The sequence below is a fragment of the Schistocerca serialis genome, chromosome 2 (assembly GCF_023864345.2).
Source record: "Schistocerca serialis cubense isolate TAMUIC-IGC-003099 chromosome 2, iqSchSeri2.2, whole genome shotgun sequence".
Taxonomy (NCBI): domain Eukaryota; kingdom Metazoa; phylum Arthropoda; class Insecta; order Orthoptera; family Acrididae; genus Schistocerca; species Schistocerca serialis.
The window spans coordinates 188,327,918-188,355,763 of NC_064639.1; the positions used below are offsets into that span (position 1 = coordinate 188,327,918).

Sequence of the window (27,846 nt, forward strand, 5' to 3'; positions counted from 1 at the left end):
TCAGTGACCTCAGTAGTCATTAGACGTGACACTGCAGAATGGGCCTCTCTGTGGAACTCACGAACTTCGAACATAGTCAGGTTAGTCGGTGTCACTTGTGACATACGACTGTGGGCGAGATTTACAAACTCCTAAACATCCCCATATCCACTGTCTCCGATTGATAGTGAAGTGGAAACGTGAACGGACACTTACAGCACAAAAGCGTACAGGCCGACCTCATCTGTTGTCTAACACTGACCAGCGACAGTTGAAGAGGGTCGTATTGTGTAACAGGCAGACATCTATTCAGACTATCACAGAGGAATTCCAAACTCCATCAGGATCCACTGAAAGTACTGTGACAGTTAGGCGGGAGGTGAGAAAGCTTGATTTTCAATGCCGGGCGCCTGCTCATAAGCCACACATCACGCCGGTAAATGCCATACGACGCCTCGCTTAGTGTAAAGAGCGTAAACATTGGACGATTGAAGAGTCGAACAACGTTGAGTGCAGTGACGAATCATGGTACACAATGTGGCGATCCGATGGCAGGCTGTGGGTATGGCGAATGAAGAACGTCGTCTGCCAGTGTGTGTAGTGCCAACAGTAAAATTCGGAGGCGGTGTTGTTATGGTGTGGTCGTGCTTTTCGTGGAGGAGGCTTGCACCACTTGTTGTTTTGCGTGGCACTATCACAAAGCAGGCCTACATTGATATTTTAAACGCCTTCTTGCTTCCCACTGTTGAAGATCAATTCGGGAATGTCGACTGCATCTTTTAACCCCATCGAGAACCTGTCCATAATGCACAGCCTGTGGCGGAGGGGTTACACGACAATAACATTCCTGTAATGGACCAGCCTGCACAAAGTCCTGAAATGAATGCTAAGAACTTTTTTGCGATGTTTTGGAACGCCGAGTTCGTGCCAGGACTCACCTACCGACATATATACCTCTCCTCAGTGCAGCACTCCGTGAGGAATGGGTTGCCATTCCCCAAGAATCCTTCCTGCACCTGATTGAAAGCATGCCTGCGAAAATGAAAGCTGTCATCAAGACCAAGGGTGGACCAACACCAAATTGAATTCCAGCATTACCGATGGAGGGCACCACGAACTTGTTAGTATTTTCAGCCAGGTGTCCGGACACTTTTCACCACATAGTGTATACCCTCCGTGGTTACGATAAAGGTGAATGCTGATATGGTTCCTGTGATAAGGACAAGCCGCAATTTCTGTTCCAAGTTTATCCATTTCAAGCTTGGTCTGTCACTAACACATTCGTTGTGACGTTAGTTCGGAATCATTCTTTCCATCCTCACCCTCAGAATAGAGATTCCTCTGCATATTTTTGTGCTGAACTGTCTTTAAAATATCGTGACATCTCGATATATAATTATTAAACTGTATTCCAAAACTATGACTCCTGGAAATTCCTTTCCTGGTGCAAGGTAAATGGGGCAGTTAAGCTCTCTTCGCACATTAGAGCATGATAAATGTTCTTCTTTCCCTTTCGTTTCGGTCTTTTGGCACCACAGGTAACCCCGTTGTGAACTGCGTTTTCTACTCCTGCCCATAGAACCCTTTGATCCTTCTCTTTCGCCCTTCTTTCCGGATCGTCAGTATCATTTTGTCCGCTCCACAGGTGCCTCCCTTCCGTTTTCCTGGCCTTATGTGTCATTGATCTACGCCTCAAATGATACCTTTGTTCCAAAATTATGCGTACCACTGGCAGGCGAAGGCTCACTATGTGCAATGGTTTACACAGCGAGTTTACTCAAACAAAGAAAAATTCTTCTCTGTTACAAACATAAACAAGCACTAAAACGTAACGTGATCACTAGAACACAAAATACTTTCCTCTCTCTTACAAACATATGAAAACCTCTCGCCCCTCCCCTTTCCTCGTTTGTTATGTTTAGGTAGAGTTACTGGAATATGCGTAGTTAGGGGGGCATGTCTAAAGTTAGCGTAGATGTCATCCTTTCTTTAGGGGTCAAAGTGGCTGTGGCAAATAGATACTTCATCCTCGTAACTTCCTTTGTAATCAAGGAAAAAGGGAGGACGAGCTACCACCTGTAACAAGAAAACTGAGAGAAAAGAAAGTGTAGCGCTTTTGACTATTAATCAAAACGTCCTGGGTCCCAGGTGCGAACATCGAAACTGCTCAAATTTTAAATAAAAATCATCATCAATGGCAACCGCAGACGTCTGGCATAAGAAGTCACCCTGGCTGTCTCAACGTCATTGTCAAAGTGGGTGGACGAGTGGACAGAGATCCAGAACAATCTCTCGCCCCATGGGGTAGGAAACTAAGCTAAAAAGGCGGACGAATAGTCAATTATCATCGGCATGAGCATGTAGAAGGCAGTGTAAACCACTACATTAAAGACACATAATGTGTATCCACAGCATATGATACCTGTAACTGAACAAGTGTCCTGATAATCTCTCTGTAGGCAAAAGATTTCACAACAGTCCCCGATTTCGATCTCCGGGAGAAGACTGCCACAGGGGGGTAACCATGAGAAAAAGACTGAATGACTAATCAGAGGTTAACGTTCTAAGAACCGGGTTGTCGAATTTAAGGAGTCTCAACGTGGCAGGGAAGCTAGACAATCTGAAAAGGGAAATGCTAAGATTAGATTAGATTAGATTTACTTCCATTCCAATTGATCCATAGTAAGGAGGTCCTACAGGTTGCAGAACATGTCAGACAATTAACAATACATGACAGATATTTACAAATAAAACAAATAAGCTAATGTACCATTCCACAGGTCCCAAGTGAAATGATCATAATTTTTTTATGAACACTATATGAAAGAGTCATTTTACAGATGCTAATGCACTGAATTTAAAATAAAAAAGGTTTTTTTATTTATTTATAGGGTAATGAACGTGTAATACAACTACTATAGTACAATGAACACATTACTGCACAGAAATGGTGCAGAAGTTAGATTGTACTTACACACACACACACACACACACACACACATATTTTGACAATGAACACATAACTGCACTGAAATTGTGCAGACGTTATATTAGTTGGTTTTACTGAGAAATTAATCAATGGAGTAGAAGGTGTTGGCCACCAATAAATCGTTTAGTCTTCTCTTAAACTGAATGTCATTGGTTGTTAAGCTATTTATGGCTGCTGGCAAGTTATTGAAAATGTGTGTTCCTGAATAATGCACACCTTTTTGTACAAGACTAAATGACTTTAAATCCTTGTGAAGATTATTCTTATTTCTAGTATATATTCCATGAATTGAGCTGTTGCTTTGAAAAAGTGATATATTTTTTAATGACAAATTTCATTAAGGAATAAGTATATGGGGAAGGAGTAGTTAGTATCCCTAGTTCCCTAAACAGGCTTCTGCAGAATGTTCTTGAGTTAACACCACGTATAACTCTTACTGCACATCTCTGTGCCCGGAAAACTTTAGCCCGGCTTGATGAATAATCCCGAAAAAATAATCCCATATGACATTATGGAATGAAAGTAAGCATAGTATGCCAGCTTTTTCATTTTTATATCCCCTATGTCTGACACAATTCGCATCGCAAATAGAGATTCGTTAAGATGCTTCACCAGTTCTGTGGTGTGCTCCTCCCAGTTTAATTTATTATCAAGCTGTAATCCCAAGAATTTAACACTGTCCACATTTTCTATCTGCTTGTCATCGTATGTTAGGCATATACTCGTGGGACGCTCCTTACAAGTTCTGAACTGCATGTAGTAGTTTTTTTTTTCAAAGTTTAGTGACAAAGATTTGGCTAGGAACCAGTGATTAATGTCCACAAATATTTTATTAGCTGATCTTTCTAAGACTATACTTGTTTTGCTCTTTATTGCAATTTTTGTATCATCAGCAAACCAAACGAACTTGGCATCTGGTAATGTTACTGATGAAAGGTCATTGATATACACAAGAAAAAGTAAGGGCCCCAAAATCGAACCATGCGGGACCCCACATGTAATGAGTTCCCAATTGGTTGATGCCTGATAGCTTGATACATGTCTCTTTCCTAATAACACCCTTCGTTTCCTGCCAGAGATATAAGATTTGAACCATTTTGCAGCATTTCCTGTTACACTATAATATTCTAATTTATTTAAAAGGGTATTGTGATTTACACAGTCAAATTCCTTTGACAGATCACAAAATATACCAGTTGCTTGAAATTTTTTGTCTACTGGATTAAGCACATTTTCACTGTACGTGTGGATAGCCTTATCAATATCAGAACCCTTTAGAAATCCAAACTGTGACTTTGACAGTATGCTATTTGAGATAAGATAGTTATAAAGCCGATTGTACATAACTTTTTCTAAAATTTTTGAGAATCCTGGCAACAGTGAAATTGGACGGAAATTTGATGCTGTTTCTTTATCTCCCTTCTTAAACAGTGGCTTGACTTCAGCATATTTCATCCATTCAGGAAATATTCCACTGATAAACGACTGGTTACACGGATTGATTAATATGTTACTTATCACAGAATCACATTCTTTAATTAACTTTGTTGATATTTCATCATATCCACTATATGCTTTTGATTTTAAAGATTTTATGATGGACATTATTTCTGCTGGGGTAGTGAGGGTCAAATTCATATCATGGAAGTTACTTGAAATGTCTGGTCTGAGGATTCCATAGCAGCTTCTACTGAACCTGACAACCCCAACATTTCAGTAACAGTTATAAAGTGTTCGTTAAAAAGTTCTGCAACACTATACACATCTGTCACCAATGTATCATTTACTCTTAATGCTATTTGTTCCTCTTCATGTCTGTTTCTACTAGTCTCCTACTTCACTATATCCCATATTGTCTTTATTTTGTTATTTGATATGACTATCTTCTCCTTGTAGTATATTTGCTTTGATGTCCATTTTACAGTCTTTAATATTTTGCAGTATTTCTTGTAATGTGCTATAGCATCATCATCATAACTGTTCGGGACTGACAGATACAGTTTTCTTTTTGTTTTACAACATACCCCTATTCCTTGAGCAATCCATGGCTTCTTTGTAGACTTTGCTCTAACCTTGGTAAGTTTTGGGGGAAAACAGTGTTGGAATAAGGTAAGCACTTTATTAGCAAAAGTGTTATATTTTTCATTCATGCCATGAGCACTGTAAACATCAGTCCAATGAATGTCTCTGAGGAGTGTCCAAAAATAATAAATTTTCGGCTTATTGATTACCCTCTTGAGCTCAGATTTAACAGGTTTTATATCCTGTTCAGTATTAACATTTAACAGAACGAACTGCATGTCATGGTCTGAGAGGCCATTGACTATTGGTTTCGTAATATAATTTTGTTCATTGGACTTTTCTATAAAGATATTATCAATGGCTGTTTGTGAACAATTGGCTACCCTAGTGGGGAACTTTACAGTAGGAATTAAGTTGAATGATAGTGTTACTAACTCAGATTAGTTCCTATTGGGAGAGACTTTAAGGAAATCTACATTGAAATCACCAGCAACCACTATTTCTTTGTTTATGGTTGTTAAATGGGCCAGTACAGCTTCAAGGTGGTTTACGAATAGATTAAAGTTACCTGTAGGTGCTCGATATACACTTAATATTATGAAGAATTTTTTTGTGAAATTCTACTTCTGTTGCACATGCTTCCATATGCTGTTCTAGGCAAAATTTATGAATGTCTATGTTGTTAAATTTCTGACAGTTCCTGATGAATGTGGCAACTCCTCCTTTCTCCATTTCTGATCTACAAAAGTGAGATGCCAAGCTAAACCCTGTAACACTTAAAAGTTCTATACCAGTGGTCGCATGATGTTCAGAGAGGCAGATTATGTCAGTTGGGTTTGAAGACTCTAATTCATCTACGCAGATAATTCATTAATTATATTTCTCAGGCCTCAAACACTTTGATGCAATAAAGATGGCTGACATTCTAAGGCTCATTCTAGATACAGTGGTGTTTAGTGAAGTGAATTGGAGAGCAGGCTAGGATTTCTGGTCAGATGAGTATAGCATAAAATCAACTGCAACAGAAAATGATATACCCGTAGTAGCATTCGTTTGAATAGGAGGACAGGAAAAGAGTGAGTTACTGAGAACAGTTCAGTGAAACGGTTGTTCTCCTCAAAATCGACATCAACTCAACACCGACAACAATGCTCAGGTATACATAGAGATAGGAAAACTGTATGAGAATATCGAACGGATAATTCAATGCATAAAGGGAGATGAAAGTGCAACAGCCACTGAGGATTGGGACTCGGTTGAAACGGAAGGAGCAGAATAAAACGTTACGGGAGAATGTGGACTTGATATTTGAATGAGAGAAATAAAAGACTAATTGACTTTTGCAATAAAATTCGGCTAGCAATGTAAAAAAAAAAATTTCCGGATCACAAGAGGAGGATGTACGCTTGGAAGAGACTGGAAGATATAGGAATACCCCAGTCAGAGCATGGTCAGGCGAAGATTTTGAAATCAAATACTGGACCGTAAGGCGTACCAAAGAGCAGACACAGATAATGATCACAATTTAGTAATGATGAACAGTAGGCTTAAGTTCAACAGAGTAGCCAGGAAGAATCAATGTACAGCTTAGTAGTCAGTTCAGCTATAGAGGTAAGGACAGTTGTAGAGGGCATTCACAGAAGCTGGAAAGAAAAAGGTAGGTACAAGGAAGTCAACTGGGAGTAAGCCATGGCTAACACAATACATAGTTCAGGTGATCGACGAAAGAAGGAAGAACAAAAATTTTCTGGGAAATTCGGGGAAACTACAATACAAGTGACTTATAGATGAAATAAATAGAAAGTGCAGGGAAGCTAAGGATAAATGTGAAGAAATCGAAAAAGAAATGATTGTCGTAAGAAACTACTCAACAAACAGAGAGACTGAACCGATCTTCAGGGGAATTAAAAGCAAAGGCGGTTACATTAAGAATGTTATGGGATACCACTGTCAAGCAAGAGACTACAATTGGGATAATTAAGGCACAAGCAATTAGACAGGTTATTTATTCAAAATGCTGACAGTAATAATGTATCAAATAATGGAAAAGAAAATAAGGATATGTTACATGACGATCGGTTTGGCTTTAGGAAAAATCTGTATGAGAAAATTGAACGCGTCATTCAGTACCTAAAGGGAGATGAAAATCTAATAGTCATTGAGGATTGGAATGCGGTTAAAGGGGAAGGAGCAGAAGTAAACGTTACGCTAGAATATGGGTTTTGTAATTGAATGAGAGAGGAGAATGACTAATTGAGCTCTGCAATACATTTCGGCTAGGAATTGCGGATACGTTCTTCAAGAATCACAAAAATATTCATATATTTAGACAGGACCGGTATATGTAGAAAGACGCCAACCAGAGCATGGTCAGGGGAAGATTTCGAAATCGAATATTGGACTGTAAGTCGTAACAAGGAGCAGATAAAGATCCAGATCACAATTTAGTAATGTTGAAGAGTAGGCTGACGTTTAACAAACTATCCAGTAAAAATCACTGCGTAGCTCAGTAGTCTGTTCAGTTATAGAGCTAAGGACAGTTGTAGACGGCATTCACAGAAGGTGGAAAGAAAAAGTTACGTACAAGGAAGGTAACTGCGAAGAAGCTATGGCCAATACAGAAATAGTTCATTTGATCGACGAAAGAAGGAAGTACAAAAATATATGCAGGGTAATTCTGGGATACTCAAATACGTGTCACTAATGGATGAAATGAATAGGAAGTGCATGGAAACTAAGGATACATGTGAAGAAACTGACAAACAAATGATTGTCAGAAGAACTCACTCAGCAAACAGAGAGGCCGAACCGATCTTCAGAGAAATTAAAATCAAAGACGGCAACATTAAGAATGGAGTCGGAATATCACTGTTAAGCGAGAGTCTACAAGTGGGAGAATTATCGCACAGCTCATTCATCAAAGCTGCTGACAGGAATAATATACAAAATAATAGAAATGGAAAGGAGGATCTGTTAGATGACGATCGGTCTGGGTGTAGGAAAGGCAAAAAGACACCTCAGAGGCAGTTCTGATGTTGAAGTTGAAAATGGCAGGAAGGATGAAGAAAAATCAAGACACGTTCACAGGCTCTGTTGACCTGAGAAAAGCGTTAGACATTTAACATGGTACAAAATGTTTGGCATTCTGAGAAAAAGGCGGGTGAACTATTGGAAAAGACGGGTAATATACAGTATGTACAAAAACTATGAGGGAACAATAAGACTGGAAGACCAAGGAAGAAGTACACGGATTACTGTAAAATGGGTGTAAGACAGGATGTAGTCTTTCGCCACCACTTTTCGATCTGTACAACGAAGAAGCAATGACGGAAATAAAAGGTAGGTTCAAGAGCGAGAATTAAAACGCAAGGTGAAGGGATAATAATGATAAGATTCGCTGATGCCATACTGTCTTCGGTGAAAGTGAAAAAGTATTCTAGGATGTGTTACAAGGAATCAATAGTACTAGAGCGAGCTGTAGAGGGCAAAAACTGTAGAGGTAGACAGAGACTGGCATACACCTAGAAAATAACTCTGGACGTAGGTTGCAGGTGCTACTCTGAGAAGGAAAGTTTCGCACATGAGAACTCTGATGACGTTTGGAGCAAACATTGTGTGCTGGTTACACATGGACTGTGGAAAAACCAGACCAAAAGAGGATCGAAGCATTTGAGATGTGGTGGAATAGAAAAACGCGGAAAATTAAATCACTGATAAGTTACGGAATGAAGAGGTTCTCAAGAAAATTGGAGAGGAGAGAAACAGTGACAGGTAGAAGGGACAGAATCGGAGATAAAAGGACTATATGGAAATCACGGACAAGAAGGAGCGACAGGATGGTAAAGCATGCGTCAAGACTTTAGAGAATGACTTCCATAGTACTATAGGGAGCTGTAGAGGGAAGAAACTGTAGAGGAAGACAGAGAACGGCATACACCTAGAAAATAACTGTGGACGTAGGTTGCAAATGCTATTATGATATGGGAAGGTTGGCAGAAGGGCGGGATTCGCGGGGGGGGGGGGGGGGGGGGGGCGTCACAGCGGTCTGATGACGTGCCATTGAGTAGCTCTTGCTTTCTTTCTAACATGGGAATCAAACGTTACCAGACATGGATTCCTATGTATAACGAGATATCCTTAGTCCCCTCTACAAGCTCTTGAAGTGTGTAAGATGACTTGTGAAAAATCTGAGGTAGCATTACTAATAGTGTTACACTCCCGTAATTTTTGTGTAGTTTCAGCTCATTCTTCCCTTTCACAACTTAGACCCGATGCTAAATTGCTAGTCGATCTATATTAGTCACAATTAATAATAAATAGAAATCTAGATGGCTTAATGAAAAGGAGATCGTGGTTACATGACGCATACCTTAAGTTTTAGGGCCGGCCTCTGTGGTCGAGCGGTTCTAGGCGCTTCAGTCTGGAACTACGCAAGCGTTACGGTCGCAGGTTTGAATCCTGCCTCGGGCATGGATGTGTGTGATGTCCTTAGGTTCGTTAGGTTTAATTAGCTTTAAGTTCTAGGGGACTGATGACCTCAGATGTTAAGTCCCATAGTGCTCAGAGCCATTTGAAACATTTTTGAACCATTTTAAGTTTTGGGAATCGTGAGCGATGTTGTGTAGATGGATTGTCATTCTTGAGAAAATAACGTGTCGATGCTCTTATGCAAGGTAGCCTATGCGAGGGATAAGACAATAATAAAGATACTAGACTCGTATTAAAGAAGACCGAAGTTCAAATGACCCTCTGCCCGTCAAGATATCGCTTTCTGTGGATCCCTGACACTCTCAAGGCAAATGCTGTGAGACTGATTGTCAATAGTACTCGTCCAGTTCCCTTCCTCATAGCTATGTTAGTAGTGACCCCGTCGTCGTCAGGATTAAAATTCAGTTTTCATTTTCTCTCTTACTATGTTTGAGTGGACAGAATAAACATCTTTCCCAGAAGACTTTATGGGGAGAGAACATTTCTGGATATGTCCGCAACAGATAACTGTTTCCTGATTTCATACGGTTATATATTCTACCTAAGCACAGGCGAGGCATAGGATCGGATCAAAAGGATTCGGACAGCAGAATGAGTGGGTCAGGAGAGGTCACTCACTTCAAATTTGGACCAGGCATCAGACGTCACCTGCGTAACGAATCCCTCAGTAACATTTACGCCCACATAAAGCGCTCATATCGACTAATTTTGACGTGATGTTGAAGTGGAAACGCGAAGGAACAGTCACAGGTAAACTGACTCCAGGCAGGACTCCGAGCATTGCAAAAGTGCCTGAAGTCGAGGCAAGGATTCACTCGTGAGTTCAAAAGCGCTACCAGCAGTTCAGCAAGTGCAGTGACTACCTGTAGGGAATTTAAACGGATGGGGTGCAATGGCCGAGCAGCACCTCATAACCCACACATTTGAGGTGCAACATAGAGCGACTCTGCTACATAGTTGATGACTGGAAACAGGTGGTCTGGAACGATGAATCATGCTACATATATATATATATATATATATATCAGTTCATGGCATCCAGTCTTACAAATTTCCTTTTTCTGACGGACGCACGTCCAGATCGTCGGCTCTCAAAACTCTGGTATCTCTCTGCCCACATCCAACACTGCTGGCTGGTCACTTCCAACTGTACAACGCTACGTGCTGTTCACATCCAACAGCCCAACAGTATACAAGCGAATATTCTAACAATGGGTCCAACCAGCCGCAGACTGCACACAGCACAGTCAGTGGTGGCGTTACCAACATAAAAACCTAAAGAGCCTTCTTAGAATATAATGGAAGATTTGTATTTGGCGGAAGGGTGGATGAGGTTACCTGCCATCATGTGTCATCAGCGAAGCACAGAGGAGATGGTGTTAAAGTATGGTCGCATTTTTACTTCTGGTAGCCATATTACGCTCAGGGAAAGGTTGAATGTGTCATCATGTGGACACACTTTAAATCATGGTTTATTGTGTACAGTAGAGATTCAGTTTGGAGACGATTGTCCCGCTTAAAAGACAGCATTATACCTGAAACGGACTGGGGGTGCGAAGACTTCCTACCTGAAGCCAATGGAACAACTTTGAGATGAGTCAGAACGTCGAGGCCGCTCCAGCCGTTAGCTCCACTACCTTCACTGGTTGCGGCTCTTAAGGAAGAACGGGTTGCCACTCTTCGCCAGAAATGCAGATACCTCAACGAAAGTAGAGTTCAAGACGTCAAGAAGGCAATACCCCGCATGTTAATGCCCACCGATAAATATCCAGATACTTTTGATTAGATAGTGTATACTTAGTAGCGATGCGGCATTTTGCATTTGCCACTTCATATACTCGCTCTTCCATACACTATTATCTGTGTTATCGCCATCAATGCTCGACATGAACTCAGTAGCCACGCACAGTTGGCGGGTGGCAGCACTAGCAGTTTAGGGTATATAAGGCGTGTCAGGGCGATGAGGATAACAGTGCATCCGTTGTCGTTATGCATTAGCAGAGCCATATATTTACTCAAGCCAAAGACTACATTTTATTGACAGAAAACCTGTAACAGTTCTACTAAAGAGACGGCCTTCACTGTGCTTGTTCGTCCTCCGCTGGACTATTTTTGTTCTGTATGGGATCCTTACCAGACAGGTAAGCTCGAAGAAGGGCAGCTTTCTACTATCGGAAGACAGGAGATAGACTGTCACGGATATGATAAAAGAGTTTGGTGGTCATTAAGACAAAAGGGTTTTTCGTTGCAGTGAGATCTTATAACGAAATTACAATGACCAGTTTTCTACACTGAGTGTGAAACCTTTTTTATTATCGCCAACATACTTAGGGAGCAATGATCATCATGATAGAATAACAGAAATCTGAGCTCATACGGAAAGATGCGTGTATTCTTTTTCCCCACATGGTGTTAAACAGTGGAACGGTAGAGAAATGTTCTGAAGGTGGTTCGAAGAATGCTTTACCACGCACTTAAGCGTGAATTACAGAGTAGTCACGTAGGTGCAGATGTAGATGTTTTCTAAATCTACAATACTACCAACGTACATTTGCTTTCCGTGTACTGTCTGCTGAGATTTTATGACAACGAAAATGTTTAGTTGAGATCTGAATGTTATGACTCAGCGGCAAAACTTTTGCTTCGTCAACGGAGCTTTTCCCGGTGTCTCATCCTTCCTTTTCCTCCGTAACGAAAGATCACGTCTGTCATGAGATGCTCGTTCACTGCTGCTGAGATGAATGATGCATTTTTTTAAATTTGTTCCAACGTAATGATCTAATTCAAAGTCCGAAAACATTTTCTCAGTGATGTGCCACGATCAATTATTTCCTGACAGTCTGAGCTATCTCGCTTCTCTTTTCTTGAACCTCATAAAAGTTGCGGACTTTTCAGTGTGTGGTCGGATTTTGTGCGAAGCATCTGATACACAAGATTTAATTGTATTATTGTAGCTTACTACTGACTAGGTACTCCGAGTACATATCCCAAAGCATGATGTTGTACAATTTTGGCTGTGTATAAATTTGTATGCGTAGATGTGCTGGTTTGTGTAGTACCAGCTACTCCGTATTTGTGTGCTATAAACGAATGACATTTTCATGGTTATATTATTATTTATTGATGCCTTTCCCTTATTATACCACAATTTCCCTAATATCTTCGAAGTTGCCGTCATTAACGTTCCCTGGACCTAGGTAATAATGAAAATGTAATTTTTGTGCTTCTTGTGAACTGAAATAGTAGATACTTTCTTCTCAAAATAATATACTTAGTTTTTGTTTAGCTTAATTCCAAGCACGGTATTTTTAATTTCTTTTCTAACAAGTGTATATACACAAGCTTTTCGTAAAATATTAGCTGGAAATATATAACAAATCATCTGTCATACATCTTCCTACAGTTGGCGAACGTGGGACAGCAGTCAAATGTTTCAGTTTGAAATGGCGAGCCTCAAGAATACTACAATATCATGGTGTTGTCTTTGTATTGTATCTTTAGTACACTGCACTTATTATATGTCTGAAAATAGCTTCTGTATGAAGATCAAGCGTTCATGGACGTAATCAGTAACAAAACAACAACAGTTTTTGTTATAATGCGGACAACCCTCCTAGCTCTAATGAGGTATAAGATCACATCAACTACGACGTTCTCTGCAAAAAAAGTTTGAAGTATATGAGGATCAGAAATCTGGTAAAAATCACGTTCTTCACTCTCTAATTCTGATTCCGTGTAATCCTTTGGTGACACTTGTTTAGTAACTCCGTGTCAGAGCAGTTTCTGGAAATTTACTTTACAATGCCCATGACAATATTTAGTAGGAGTAATTAAGCGCATATACATGCTTTGGTCGTTGGTACCTATGGTATTCGAACCAAGTGTCTGGTCCATTTAAACATAATCCATATAATGGTTCAAGGTTTGTAGGCAGAGCACATTACACGCTTTGGAGTATACCATTCTAGTGTCATATGCACCATAGCGAATATTATTAGGTGTGATGTTCTATCGAAATCACGTAATCAGTAATATGTCATTCATAGAGGAGTGATGCGAGGAAAAAGAAATACTTTCACGAGCAAGACAGGCAAAGCATTAATGAACTGTTGTTAAAAATTCAAACATCATTTCCCACAAATATTCTCTTTTGCTATATAAGGAACACTTTTAAGTTAACTACTAGCGATAATGACATACAATTTCTGGTATTTGTGCTGCCTGTCAATTGACGATTTTTATCATTGTTTTAATTTTTCTAGCTATAGAAAAGGAGAAAGAAAAGGATTATCTGAAGAATAATTACCATTACGTTGAAATTCTTTTGCGAACATGCCTCAAACAAACTCATCAGCTCTCCATACAACATTGTCATTACAGTCCATGTCCCGTCTCCAGCCATCCTGATTTAGGTTTTCCGTGATTTCCCTAAATCGTTTCAGGCAAATGCCGGGATGGTTCCTTTGAAAGGGCACGGCCGATTTCCTTCCCCATCCTTCCCTAACCCGAGCTTGCGCTCCGTCTCTAATGACCTCGTTGTCGACGGGACGTTAAAAAACATTAACCTAACCTTACCTACAGGCCATGCAGCACAATATAAAATGTCCATTAATTTGACATGGCTCGTATAGCAGGGTTTGGATCCCCTGAAAGAGTGCAGTATAATAATGTATTGCTTGTGCTTAAGAATGGTCCCTTCCATGTCACATTAAAGTATGCTATGCGAGAAAAAATGAGCCTTTAAATATGTGGACATGCGTTAAGTTTATGTAGTGCTAATATCTTGCCCCTACATATAAATGGGCAGTAGTATGTTCTCACATACATCACGAAAGGCTAGTTTGGAAATTTTTGGAAAAACCAACCGTGAATAATTTGAAACGTCATGGTTGAAGAAATTCTTACTGAAGTTTCATCAGCGATCACATAGTTCTTCTTTAGAATTCCAAAAATATTTCAGTTTACCCAATTTGAAATGGATGGCTGTGTATTACTCAGAGCTGCATATTGCCTAGAGAGCCTTCAATAATATTTCGACTGAAAAGACAATGCATCTGCTCGTTATTTCCTTAATGACTCGCAGTTCATTTTCTTTCCTATTTAATCTTTTAGATTTAATGTTGTAGCATCCACATAGCCACTCTGGTTCAAACTGGACGGTTTGGTCATATCGGTATGATTAAGTTTAGTAGCTTCTATTTTATTGGTGACGCTACTCTAAAACAATACTGAGGACAGTCATCTAGTCATATTAATTACTATTTATGTCCTGATAAATAGAGCTTAATTTCTCATTAGCGACATATTCCTTGTAAATGGGTGCACCGCGTTAGAGCAGTCAAAAAGAGATTCGTTCCTATCCATTCTGTCATTGCTACTGCTGATGTTACAGTGAGTTGCGGTTAATATTCGTTCTGGGAGATATGACATGTTTGAGTTGCGGTTAATATTCGTTCTGGAAGATATGCTAGGATCTACGAAGATCCCAGATAAATATTTGTATTAGAAGGCAACATATTAATTTAATAAAAGAAGACCCAAGAAATTTAAGAATCACACTATCGAAATAATTATATATGTGTGCCAATTCTCATACATAAATAGAGGAAAAAAATGTAACTGAAGAAGGAGAAAATAGATTTCAAAGGCATCATCTCAGGTCACAAGTTGTATTACAGAACATCAAAGTCCGAATATCATTCAAAGGTTATATATCAGTACACTGTGAACAGGGCTTTTTATAGACGGCAAGAGTGTTTCCTGAAGATATATTTGCTCATGTCAATTCCTGAAGTGCACGTAGTCGGTAACACGGACTCCTTCAGCAACGTACAGCATCTTCTGGAACTGCACATCATGTGGCAACGAATTTCATGAGGTATGAATCGATAGTAACTCCTGCAATAATTTTTACATATTGTTACCATATTTTGGAGAACTGGTTGCTTTTACAGTACACAGTAAATAAAACGTTAATGGAGCTTTTTCATTGCTGGTTTAATCAGAATTGATTTTTATGACACATACGAACACTTCCATCAATTAACGCAGATGAAGTCAACTATAAAAGTAAAAGCTGAAATCCTTTAACGTTTCCAGGTGCGCTAATCTTGCATCACTAGAAAACACCAGGCTAAAAAAGGCCAGGTGGCCCTGGTGGTCCAGTAGGTTGAGGACCTCCAGTAGGCTGAGGTTCACCAGTTGGTTGTGGCCCTCCAGTTGGTTGGGGCTCTCCAGTTGGTTCAGGACCTCCAGTTGGTGGACTTGGTGGTCCAGTTGGTTCAGGGCCTCCAGTAGGTTGACCAGTTGGATCAGGACCTCCGGTTGGTGGCCCTGGTGGACCAGTTGGTTGTGGCCCATCAGTTGGTCCAGGAGGGCCAGGTGGAGTCTCCTGGCTGCGGCATGTTGATACCTGTAGTAGAATGTCATATTGTAAAGTACATCATATATGTAGACGGGAATTAAGTGGTATTCCTTTTGAACAGAGATTAAGATTATGCTAATGTAGTTTTGAAACAAAGCCAATGAATCACAGAAATGTTGACTTGTGACTATTAGGACTATATCATCAGATGCATCTTTTTACACTGACACAAATTAGAAACCAGTCTTACTGTTTTATTACAGAAACTTAAAGAATGAGCATGTTCAACGATTATTGATGATTACTTCAAGTAATCATACAGAAATGTATGCACTGATGTCAATTTGAGTTAGTACCATGCCATTATTTGTGTTTCGCCAGAAAGACGTCACTGAGTGCAAACAAGGTCGTATAGAAGGGCTTCGAGAAGCTGGATGTTGCTTACGTGACATTGCAGAAAGACTTGGCAGGAATGTGGACACTGCACACGATTTCTGGCAGGGATGGTCGCGAGAATATACAGTAGCGAGAAGATTGCGTTCCAAAGAGCCGTGTGGAACTACCGCGAGGGAAGACAATCGTGTTCGGTGTGTAGCTCAGGCACATCGTACTGCATCTGCAGCAGCAATCTGAGCAGAAGTTGCCACCACAATGATAAAAAGAACTGTCATAAATTGCTTAATTGAAGGACGGGGCAGGGCAAAAGTTTGTTGTGATCTCTTATGAAAGCTGGCTCCGCCTCAGTGCCAGTGATGGCTGTGTTTTGGAGACCATCCGAGTGTCTGCAACCTACCTAGTGGCGTGCTAGACACACGGGACCTACGACTGGATTTATGGTCTGGTGTGTAGTGCCACTCTGTCTGCCAACAGCAGCAGTCTCGTGGTCGCCCCCCGCACCCTGACTGGAAGTATGCACATCAGTTTGGTGATTCGACCTGCAGTGCTCCCATCCATAAACAGCTTTTACCAAAAGGATAACGCTGGTCCACATATTGCTGTTGTAATCCACTACGCTCTAACGTCTTCCACAAACAGCACTAACCGTCTTTGTATTGACCGACCAAGTGCAACAGGCGTGCAACCGCATCCCAGAAACTGACATCCGTCATTTGTACAACACAATGCGTTCCTGTTTGCGCGCTTGCATTCAACAATCTGACCGTTACATCGGTTACTGATGTACCAACATCTGATATTTCCAATACCTTATCTCGCATTGATGTTAACGTGTGATATTGCAATGTTAATGATTTAAATATGTTACCTCGGCAAATCTATTCCTGAAATTTCATTACTCGACGTTATTTATTTTTTGGTGTTGCGGTTTTCCCCGTCAGTATGTAAGATTAGATTTCCCTTGCTGTCTACTATCAGAGGGGAATAAATAAGCAAGCGAACTACTCCTGGTAACAAGCTTCTAGTATACTAAATAATGCTGTTGCGTAACATGTGCTACATTGTTCAATTACTCGATAGCAATATTTTAGCGTTTTGATTCATGATTATTCTAATTTTTATATTCGTGATTAATCGCTATTTTTGTTGAATTCTCATATTAAGCTCTGTATCGTCAGAGATGTACTACTTTGATTATTACCACAACATGAGTGAAGAATAAGGATTGACCCAATAATATCACTTGAAAATAGGCGCTTCTAGAGGGATTACTGATGTTGTGCTTGCAGAGCTAGAGAAATTTCAACCTCTCTGATGAAGTGACAAACGGCGACAAACATATGCCGCAAACAGATGATAACAAATATCCTGTAATCTTTCATAAAAGATGTAGATATGCAGATGCAAGATCATTAGAAGCATTAGAAATGAAGTACTAGCTAGACACGAGGAAGAAAATCTGACGGCATTTTTCTACGTTCACCGACAATCCAGAAAATTCCGAGACTGATTTTATTTCTGGTGTATAAGCGAATCAGCCCAGTAACTACAGTGACAACCCGAACAACTCAAAAACACAGACATACATTCGACGAGTCAGTTTAAGCAGGTAAGTAGGCTGTGTCAAGTGCATAGTCGAAGTGCGACCATACGGTGTAATCTCTGTTGTGTCAGAAACCGCAATGGAGCAACAGCTCTAAGAGTTTAAGGCATTCTTGAGAGTGTCCTGAAGAGAAGGAAAGTGTGTACAAGGTTTGTCCCATACGTCTTGACTCCTGAACGAAAGCGACGATGCCTGGTGACCTGCCCTGACTAGTTTGAAACGAAACACGTGGACAGTTCTTTTCTCGGACAAATCATCACTGGTGATGAAATTTCGTGTTACGATATCGAGGCCACTGTAGAATGACAAAGTGCAGAAATTTACGTAAAGTGTTAACGTTTGACGATATAACCGACTTTCAAACCAATGGGACACAACATTTGAACAACCTGTCAAAGATAGATCTCGCTGACAGTTACTCATGCGTGTGTGGATGTTCTGTGCCTTGCAATCAAATGTGGGAGGTAGGAAGAGGTACGTTGGATACCTTAAGCATTAAAACCACCATATTAATTTTTCTTACTGTGTACTAATATAATCTCGAAACTTTTTGGACCGATGTTTTACGATTTTTGAAATCCGCCAGTAATAACGTGTGGATACTCAGACACGGGTTTCGGCTGTTAGCCGTGCAAATATTGATCCAGTAAGAAGGAGGATGCAGATTATTTACTGATATTACGCATGTATAGTTCATAAACGATTCACACGAAATTGATGAATTTGGTACAATCTCACAACTGTCCTTATTTGTACGTATGGAACTAATATGAAGTCGCTTAAAGAGCCGATAAAGTTTCAAACCCTATCCAACCCTTAGATTCGAGAATGGCTTGCTACAGGTAGAAAATTGTGGTACATTTTGAAGCATTCAGTGTTTGTAAGTGGATGTGAAAATAAGTACCAGTAAAAGTACGTAGAGCACAAATTTAGATAAAGTCTCAGTCCTTACTACTCACCACAAGACACAGGAGAAGAGCTGCCACTGTTGCCCTCATGGTGATGGAAGTGCTGAGGTGATCCCGTGCTGCAGAGCTTTTATAAGGCTCGCCACTGCGTGATGTGAAGTACTCGTGATTCCGTGACTCTTTAACAAAGGGACTGAGCAGAGACTGCCGTCGAAATGCGACAGTGGAGGATATGGTATAATCACAAGGTCACAGAGCACTGCTGCGACTAAATGAATATCTTATTGTCGCTCAGTTTTTCATCGACACCCAATTGTTCCTAGATGTCTGCCTCAAAGAAATAATGAACCAACAAGTCATGACGTAGCTGGTAGCGGAGACTTCACGAAACTTCGTCGAAAAAGAAAATAGTAATATGATAGCGGGGGTGACATACTACATTATCTGACAAATGTGATTTCATGAAGTATGTGTATGGTCAGGTACCGTGGTATCAACCATTTAAGTGACTAATATAGCTGTAGCTGCCTTGTAGAAGCACATATTTGAAGTAAATCATCAATGCTATTTGTAGGGTAGGCGTCCTGAAGCTCTTAAAGAAAGTAAGGTTCTGCAATGGTTCAGGACTGGAGTCTCATGCGGAGAGAGTGTGGTTAAAAACCCTGGCCAACCACACAGACATATTTCCTCCATGGTTGCCATAATGATGAATGCTGATGTGATTCCTGTGGTAAGGACACTCCACAATTTCTACCCCAAGTTTATCCATTCCAAGCTTGTGGTCAGGCTCTAACACATTCGTTGTCGTGATGTTTACTGCGAATCATTCTTTCCTTCTAATCTGTGTTCCACTCCTGGAAATTTATTTCGTGGTGAACAGCAAATGACATAGCGAAACTCTCTTCGCGGATTAGAGCGTGAGAAAAGTTCTTGTTTTCCTCTCGGTTCGGCCCTCGTGAACTGCGTTTTCTACGTCTGGCCCAGAACCTCTTCATCCTTCTCTTCTGCCCTTCTTTCGAGATCTTCCGTATCATTTTGCCCGGTACATTGGAGACTCTCTGTCGTTTTCCTGCCCTTCTGTGTCATCGATATCTGGTGCATTGCAAAATATATGTGCATTGGCTTCTCAGTTCTTCAACTTCATTCTCAGTTTTGAATAATCGTTCCTGAGTTTTAGAACCCAATTGCTACTAGGCTCTCCGCTTTTCATACCCATTTTTTTCCATACTCTTTTGGTCATTCTGTCCACATTCATCCTCATGACATATCCTGAGAATCTTGACCTTTCCCGTCTGTTTTTCCATATACGTGTTGCAGGGGCACCCATGGTCTAGGCCTACACCCCAAATCTGGTAGAATAGAAGCACCAGAACTACAGGTACTGCCTTATATGGCGGGCTGTGAACGCTCCTAGTCTTGGCACTAATGCACGCTCCGTGTGGTATGTCCCCGTCAGCGGGAAACAATCGTTCTTGTCTCCACCAAATACACCTCACAGAGTCTCCGCTTTGCGGGGTGGAAATCACCAGCAGTAGATGTCTGGTAGTTGGTCCAGCAATTTCTGGCTTCCCTCAAACGTTCCGCTCTTGGACTATTTACACCACACATGACACCTTTGTTCCAGGATTACGTGTAATACCTTCAGACGAATATTGACTGTGCGAATTGGTTCGTGCCCTTGCAGTACGGTATTATTTTACAACTGGTACGAAATGTATTCTCTGTTTTTGGACTTACGCGGACGCAAGGCATTACACAGGAAGTACTTTTCCAACTTCCTCTGGAGTGCTTCCTACGACCAGCCACCTATCTGGAATGTCCCTGCAAAAAGCAGTTGTTCTTGTCTGATGCACCATTTTGCGATGTTTGATACTATGATCTTCTTTTATTTTCGAGAAGACGGTCATGGATTTCTCACTGAAAAAAAAGCAACATGATACTAAAAAAGACAAAACAAATCTCCTCTGTTACAGACATTAACAAACAAAAAAAAACGCAACATGATCAGTAGAAGAAAAAATACCTTTTTCTCTCTTACAGATATATGACAACCTCTCGCCCCTTTGCTTGCCACCTTTGTTATGTTTAGGTAGAGCTATTGGGAGAGGCGTAGTGAGCAGTACATGTTTGAAGTGGTGTGTATGTTACTTTTTCTTTTATTGTCAAAGTGGCGGTCGCAAATACACTCCTGGAAATGGAAAAAAGAACACATTGACACCGGTGTGTCAGACCCACCATACTTGCTCCGGACACTGCGAGAGGGCTGTACAAGCAATGATCACACACACGGCACAGCGGACACACCAGGAACCACGGTGTTGGCCGTCGAATGGCGCTAGCTGCTCAGCATTTGTGCACCGCCGCCGTCAGTGTCAGCCAGTTTGCCGTGGCATACGGAGCTCCATCGCAGTCTTTAACACTGGTAGCATGCCGCGACAGCGTGGACGTGAACCGTATGTGCAGTTGACGGACTTTGAGCGAGGGCGTATAGTGGGCATGCGGGAGGCCGGGTGGACGTACCGCCGAATTGCTCAACACGTGGGGCGTGAGGTCTCCACAGTACATCGATGTTGTCGCCAGTGGGCGGCGGAAGGTGCACGTGCCCGTCGACCTGGGACCGGACCGCAGCGACGCACGGATGCACGCCAAGACCATAGGGTCCTACGCAGTGCCGTAGGGGACCGCACCGCCACTTCCCAGCAAATTAGGGACACTGTTGCTCCTGGGGTATCGGCGAGGACCATTCGCAACCGTCTCCATGAAGCTGGGCTACGGTCCCGCACACCGTTAGGCCGTCTTCCGCTCACGCCCCAACATCGTGCAGCCCGCCTCCAGTGGTGACGCGACAGGCGTGAGTGGAGGGACGAATGGAGACGTGTCGTTTTCAGCGATGAGAGTCGCTTCTGCCTTGGTGCCAATGATGGTCGTATGCGTGTTTGGCGCCGTGCAGGTGAGCGCCACAATCAGGACTGCATACGACCGAGGCACACAGGGCCAACACCCGGCATCATGGTGTGGGGAGCGATCTCCTACACTGGCCGTACACCACTGGTGATCGTCGAGGGGACACTGAATAGTGCACGGTACATCCAAACAGTCATCGAACCAATCGTTCTACCATTCCTAGACCGGCAAGGGAACTTGCTGTTCCAACAGGACAATGCACGTCCGCATGTATCCCGTGCCACCCAACGTGCTCTAGAAGGTGTAAGTCTACTACCCTGGCCAGTAAGATCTCCGGATCTGTCCCCCATTGAGCATGTTTGGGACTGGATGAAGCGTCGTCTCACGCGGTCTGCACGTCCAGCACGAACGCTGGTCCAACTGAGGCGCCACGTGGAAATGGCATGGCAAGCCGTTCCACAGGACTACATCCGGCATCTCTACGATCGTCTCCATGGGAGAATAGCAACCTGGATTGCTGCGAAAGGTGGATATACACTGTACTAGTGCCGACATTGTGCATGCTCTGTTACCTGTGTCTATGTGCCTGTGGTTCTGTCAGTGTGATCATGTGATGTATCTGACCCCAGGAATGTGTCAATAAAGTTTCCCCTTCCTGGGACAATGAATTCACGGTGTTCTTATTTCAATTTCCAGGAGTGTAGATTCTTCCTCCGTGTAGGTCCCTTTACAATCAGGAAACGCAGGAGGACTAGCTGCCATTCGTAATGAAAAAAACTGTGAGAATAAGAAAGTATAGAGCTTTAACTAGTAATCAAAACGTACTGGGTTCCAGGTGCGAAACTCGCCACTGCTTAAATTTTGAATAAAAGTCATGGGCAATGGCAGCCAAAGACTTCTGGTGTAAGAAGTCACCCTCGTTCTGCCAACATCATTGTCAATGAGGGCGGAGGAGAGAAAAGAGATCCAGGGCACTCTCTCGCCCCATGGTGTAGGAAACTGCCCCTAAAAGGTGGAAGAATCAGCAATGATCAGCGGCATGAAGATGTAGAAGGCAATGGAAACCACTGCAAATAAAGACACATGATGTTTATCGATAGTACATGAGAGCTGTAATCGACCAAGTGTCATCATGATATCTCCATAGGCAAAAGATCCCGGAACAGTCCCCCATCCAGATCTCCACGTGAGGACTGCCAAGGTGGAATGTGCCCATGAGAAAAAGATTGAATGATCGGTGAAAGGTTCTAAAAGTCGGGGTGTGGAATGTCAGAAGTCTGAACATGATAGGAAAGCCAGAAAATATGAAAAGGGAAATTCTAAGGCACAGTCTAGACACAGTTGTGTTCAATGAAGTGAAACGGAGAGAAGACAAGGATTTCTGGTCAGACGAGTATAGGGTAATATCAACTGCAGCAGAAAATGGTATATCGGAAGTAGGACATATTGTGAATAGGAAGATAAGCAAAGAATGTATTAATGTGAACAGTTCAGTGATAGGGTCGTTCTCATCAGAACTCACAGCAAATCATCACCGACGACAACACTCAGGTAGACATGGAGATGCCGTAGGCTGAAGGAGAAGAGATAGGATGTCTGTATGAGAAAATTGAACGCGTCATTCAGTACCTAAAGGGAGATGAAAATCTAATACTCATTGAGGATTGGAATGCCGTTAAAGGGGAAGGAGCAGAAGGAAACGTTACGCTAGAATATGGGTTTTGTAATTGAATGAGAGAGGAGAATGATTAATTGAGTTCAGCAATACATTTCGGCTAGGAATTGCGGATACGTTCTTCAAGAATCACAAAAATATTGATATATTTAGACAGGACCGGTATATATAGGAAGATGCCAACCAGAGCATGATCAGGGGAAGATTTCGAAATCGAATATTGGACTGTAAGTCGCAACAAGGAGCAGATAAAGATCCAGATCACAATTTAGTAATGTTGAAGAGTAGGCTGACGTTTAACAAACTATCCAGGAAAAATCACTGCGTAGCTCAGTAGTCTGTTCAGTTATAGAGCTAAGGACAGTTGAAGAAAGCTGAAAGAAAAAGTTACGTACAAGGAAGGTAACTGCGAAGAAGCTACGGCCAATACAGAAATAGTTCATTTGATCGACGAAAGAAGGAAGTACAAAAATATATGCAGGGTAATTCTGGGATACTCAAATACGTGTCACTAAGGGATGAAATGAATAGGAAGTGCATGTAAGCTTAGGATAAAGGTGAAGAAAGTGACAAACAAATGATTGTCAGAAGAACTCACTCAGCCAACAGAGAGGCCGAAACGATCTTCAGAGAAATTAAAAGCAAAGACGGCAACATTAAGAATGGAGTCGGAATATCACTGTTAAGCAAGAGTGTACAAGTGGGAGAATTATCGCACAGCTCATTCATCAAAGCTGCTGACAGGAATAATATACAAAATAATAGAAATGGAAAGGAGGATCTGTTAGATGACGATCGGTCTGGATGTAAGAAAGGCAAAGACACCTCAGAGGCAGTTCTGATGTTGAAGTTGAAAATGGCAGGAAGGATGAAGAAAAATCAAGACACGTTCACAGGCTCTATTGACCTGAGAAAAGCGTTAGACATTTAACATGGTACAAATTGTTTGACATACTGAGAAAAAGGCGGGTGAACTATTGGAAAAGACGAGTAATATACAGTATGTACAAAAACTACGAGGGAACAATAAGACTGAAAGACCAAGGAAGAAGTACACGGATTACTGTAAAATGGGTGTAAGACAGGATGTAGTCTTTCGCCACTACTTTTCAGTCTGTACAACGAAGAAGCAATGACGGAAATAAATGGTAGGTTCAAGAGCGAGAATTAAAACGCAAGGTGAAGGGATAATATTGATAAGATTCGCTGATGCCATACTGCCTTCAGTGAAAGTGAAAAAGTATTCTAGGATGTGTTACAAGGAATCAATAGTACTAGAGCGAGCTGTAGAGGGCAAAAACTGTAGAGGAAGACAGAGACTGGCATACACCTAGAAAATAACTCTGGTCGTAGGTTGCAGGTGCTACTCTGAGATGGAAAGTTTCGTGCATGAGAACTCTGATGACGTTTGGAGCACAACATTGTGTGCTAGTTAAACATGGACTGTGGAAAAACCAGAACAAAAGAGGATCGAAGCATTTGAGATGTGGTGCAATAGAAAAACGTGGAAAATTAAATCACTGATAAGTTACGGAATGAAGAGGTTCTCAAGAAAATTGGAGAGGAGAGAAACAGTGACAGGTAGAAGGGACAGAATCGGAGATAAAAGGACTATATGGAAATCACTGAGAAGAAGGAGCGACAGGATGGTAAAGCATGCGTCAAGACTTTAGGGAATGACTTCCATGGTACTATAGGGAGCTGTAGAGGGAAGAAACTGTAGAGGAAGACAGAGAATGGCATACACCTAGAAAATAACTGTGGACGTAGGTTGCAAATGCTAGTCTGATATGGGAAGGTTGGCAGAAGGGAAGGATTCATGGGGGGCCCCGTCACAGCAGTCTGATGACGTGCCATTGAGTAGCTCTTGTTTTCTTTCTATTATGGGAATCAACCGTTACCAGACATGGATTCCTATGTAAAACGAGACCTCCTTAGTCCCCTCTACAAGCTCTTGAAGTGTGTAAGATGACCTGCGAAACACCCTTAGGTAGCATTACTTATAGTGTTACACTCAGGTATTTTTTGTGTAGTTCCAGCTCATTCTTCCCTCTCACAACTTAGACCCGAAGCTAAATTCCTAGTCGATCTATATTATTCACAATTAATAATAAATAGAAATCTAGATGGCTTAATGAAAAGGAGATCGTAGTTACATGACGCATACCTTAAGTTATACGGCTGGCCTCTGTAGCCGAGCGGTTCTAGGCGCTTCAGTCTGGAACCGCGCAACCGTTACGGTCGCAGGTTCGAATGCTGCCTCGGGCATGGATGTGTGTGATGTCCTTAGGTTCGTTAGGTTTAATTAGTTTTAAGTTCTAGGGGACTGATGACCTCAGATGTTAAGTCCCATAGTGCTCAGAGCCATTTGAACCATTTTTGAACCATTTTAAGTTTTAGGAATCGTGAGCGATGTTGTATAGATGGATTCTCATTCTTGAGAAAATAACGTGTCGATGCTCTTATGCAAGGTACCCTATGAGAGGGATAAGATAATAATAAAGATACTAGACTCGTACTAAGGAGGACCGAAGTTCAAATGACCCTCTTCCCGTCAAGATATCGCTTTCTGTGGATCCCTGACACTCAAGGAAAATGCTGTGAGGCTGATTGTCAATAGTACTCGTCCAGTTCCCTTCCTCATAGCTATGTTAGTAGTGTCCCCGTCGTCGACAGGATTAAAACTCACTTTTCATTTTCTCTCATACTATGTTTGACTGGACAGAATAAACATCTTTCCCAGAAAACTTTATGGGGAGAGAACATATCTGGATATGTCCGCTACAGATAACTGTTTCCTGATTTCACGCGGTTATATATTCTACCTAAGCACAGGCGAGGTATAGTATCTGATCAAAAGCATTCGGACAGCCTTACGTAACACAGGAATGACCAACAGATATAACTGTAAAAGAAGGCAGGCAGTATAGTTATGTGAAGAGAAAAGCAGTAACAGCAGAATGAGTGAGTCAGGAGAGGTCAGTCACTCGGAATTTGGACCAGGCATCAGACGTCACCTGCGTAACGAATCCTTCAGTAACATTTACGCCCAAATAAAGCGCTCAAATCACTAATTTTGGCGTGATGTTGAAGAGCAAACGCGAAGGAACAGCCACACGTAAACTGACTCCAGGCAGGACTCCGAGCATTGCAAAAGTGCCTGAGGTCGAGGCAAGGATTCACTCGTGAGTTCAGAAGCGCTACCAGCAGTTCAGCAAGTGCAGTGACTGCTAGTAGGAAATTTAAACGGATGGGGTGCAATGGCCGAGCAGCACCTCATAACTCACACATTTGAGGTGCAATATAGAGCGACTCTGCTGGATAGTTGATGACAGGAAAAAGCTGGTGGAACGATGAATCATGCTGCACTATGTGACTGTATTGTAACTTCCCCTTAGAAAAATTATAAGTGACTGTGCTGGTAAATTTCTACGTTATTTGATTTTCAGCTGAGCAAAACTGGACGTCGATAGACAGATGTCTCATTACTTATACTGATCATCACTAAACTGACACACAATATTTTAGTGCAACGCAATCTGACTTTCAATAATACCTACAAAAGAATGGCTCTGACTAACAATGACCTTTACCTTTCATGAATCACTTATCAAAAAATCTTCGCTACTCGAACTACTGCAATACAAGCAGCACCAATACTGCCAGCTAAATAAAAGATTCTAACTAATGAAGGCACTAACTACTGATAGGCATAGTCAGCAAATGAAAGATATTGATAGAGAACAAGCAAAGTATTACCTTATTAGTGTTCAGAAGACATTATATATATATATATATATATATATATATATATATATATATATATATATATATATATATATAAGTTCATGACATCCAGTCTTACAAATTTCCTTTTCTGACGGACGCCCGTCCAGATCGTCCGCTCTCAAAACTCTGGCATCTGCCATCCACCAATGCTGGCGGCTCACTTCCAACTGCACAACGCTACGTGCTGTTCACATCCAACAGCCCAGCAGTATACGTTACACTAGTGATATTAGCTTCGATAAGTAAAGTTATCAGATAGTAGTATTCGCAGATACTGTTGACCAAAGTTACGAAGATTTCTAAGTGTGCTGTTTGCAACTCAAATGACGAACTCTTACAAAGCACCGTGTCTCTTGTAGAAGAACTTAATCTTTGTTTTTAATTATACTGCTAGTCATTTTAACTGTGTCGTACCTCTTGGTCTGTTCATTCAATTCTGTAACAAACTGGATGTGCCCTTTTGACAACGATTGAGTACTTCTGTATACTTGTTCAAATTCTACTTAGTACTGTGCTTAAATTGTTCGATATAGCTAGGTTCGTAGACCTTGTTCCAGTTCTTCAGTGCTTCAGCATGTTTCTCAAAAAGAAATCGTTTTGCGCCAACAGTATGCCCTGAAGACTACGAATCTGTCATCTGCAATGTGGTATCCTGTATTTTTTCCTACTTAATTTCTGAGCAAACTTCTGCATCCAGTTTCTGCAATATTTTAAATAAGTTGTGTCGTT

At 41.4% G+C, this 27,846-nt stretch overlaps 2 protein-coding genes across 40 annotated transcripts in view; one reads left to right on the forward strand and one right to left on the reverse strand.

The window, feature by feature from the left end:
- LOC126456897 (proline-rich protein 2-like) overlaps nucleotides 1-27,846 on the reverse strand; it is a 739,962-nt gene that overhangs the window by 600,830 nt on the left and 111,286 nt on the right. Inside the window, exons 1-2 of one of the 20 annotated variants that reach the window (XM_050092773.1) lie at nucleotides 18,801-18,951; nucleotides 15,608-15,890 (exon numbers count right to left, since the gene is read on the reverse strand). The exons of 15 other annotated variants lie outside the window; for them this stretch is intronic. In XM_050092773.1, the coding sequence (XP_049948730.1) occupies nucleotides 15,612-15,890; nucleotides 18,801-18,839 (318 nt within the window). In that variant the 5' untranslated portion in view covers nucleotides 18,840-18,951 and the 3' untranslated portion in view covers nucleotides 15,608-15,611. Of the gene's footprint in view, nucleotides 1-15,456; nucleotides 15,891-18,800; nucleotides 18,952-27,846 lie in introns of those variants that run through there. 4 more of the 20 variants (XM_050092772.1, XR_007585406.1, XM_050092761.1 and 1 more) reach the window with 4 other exon arrangements.
- The window catches only part of LOC126456902 (proline-rich protein 2-like), a 494,957-nt gene that overhangs the window by 248,271 nt on the left and 218,840 nt on the right, over nucleotides 1-27,846 (forward strand). The window lies entirely within an intron of this gene.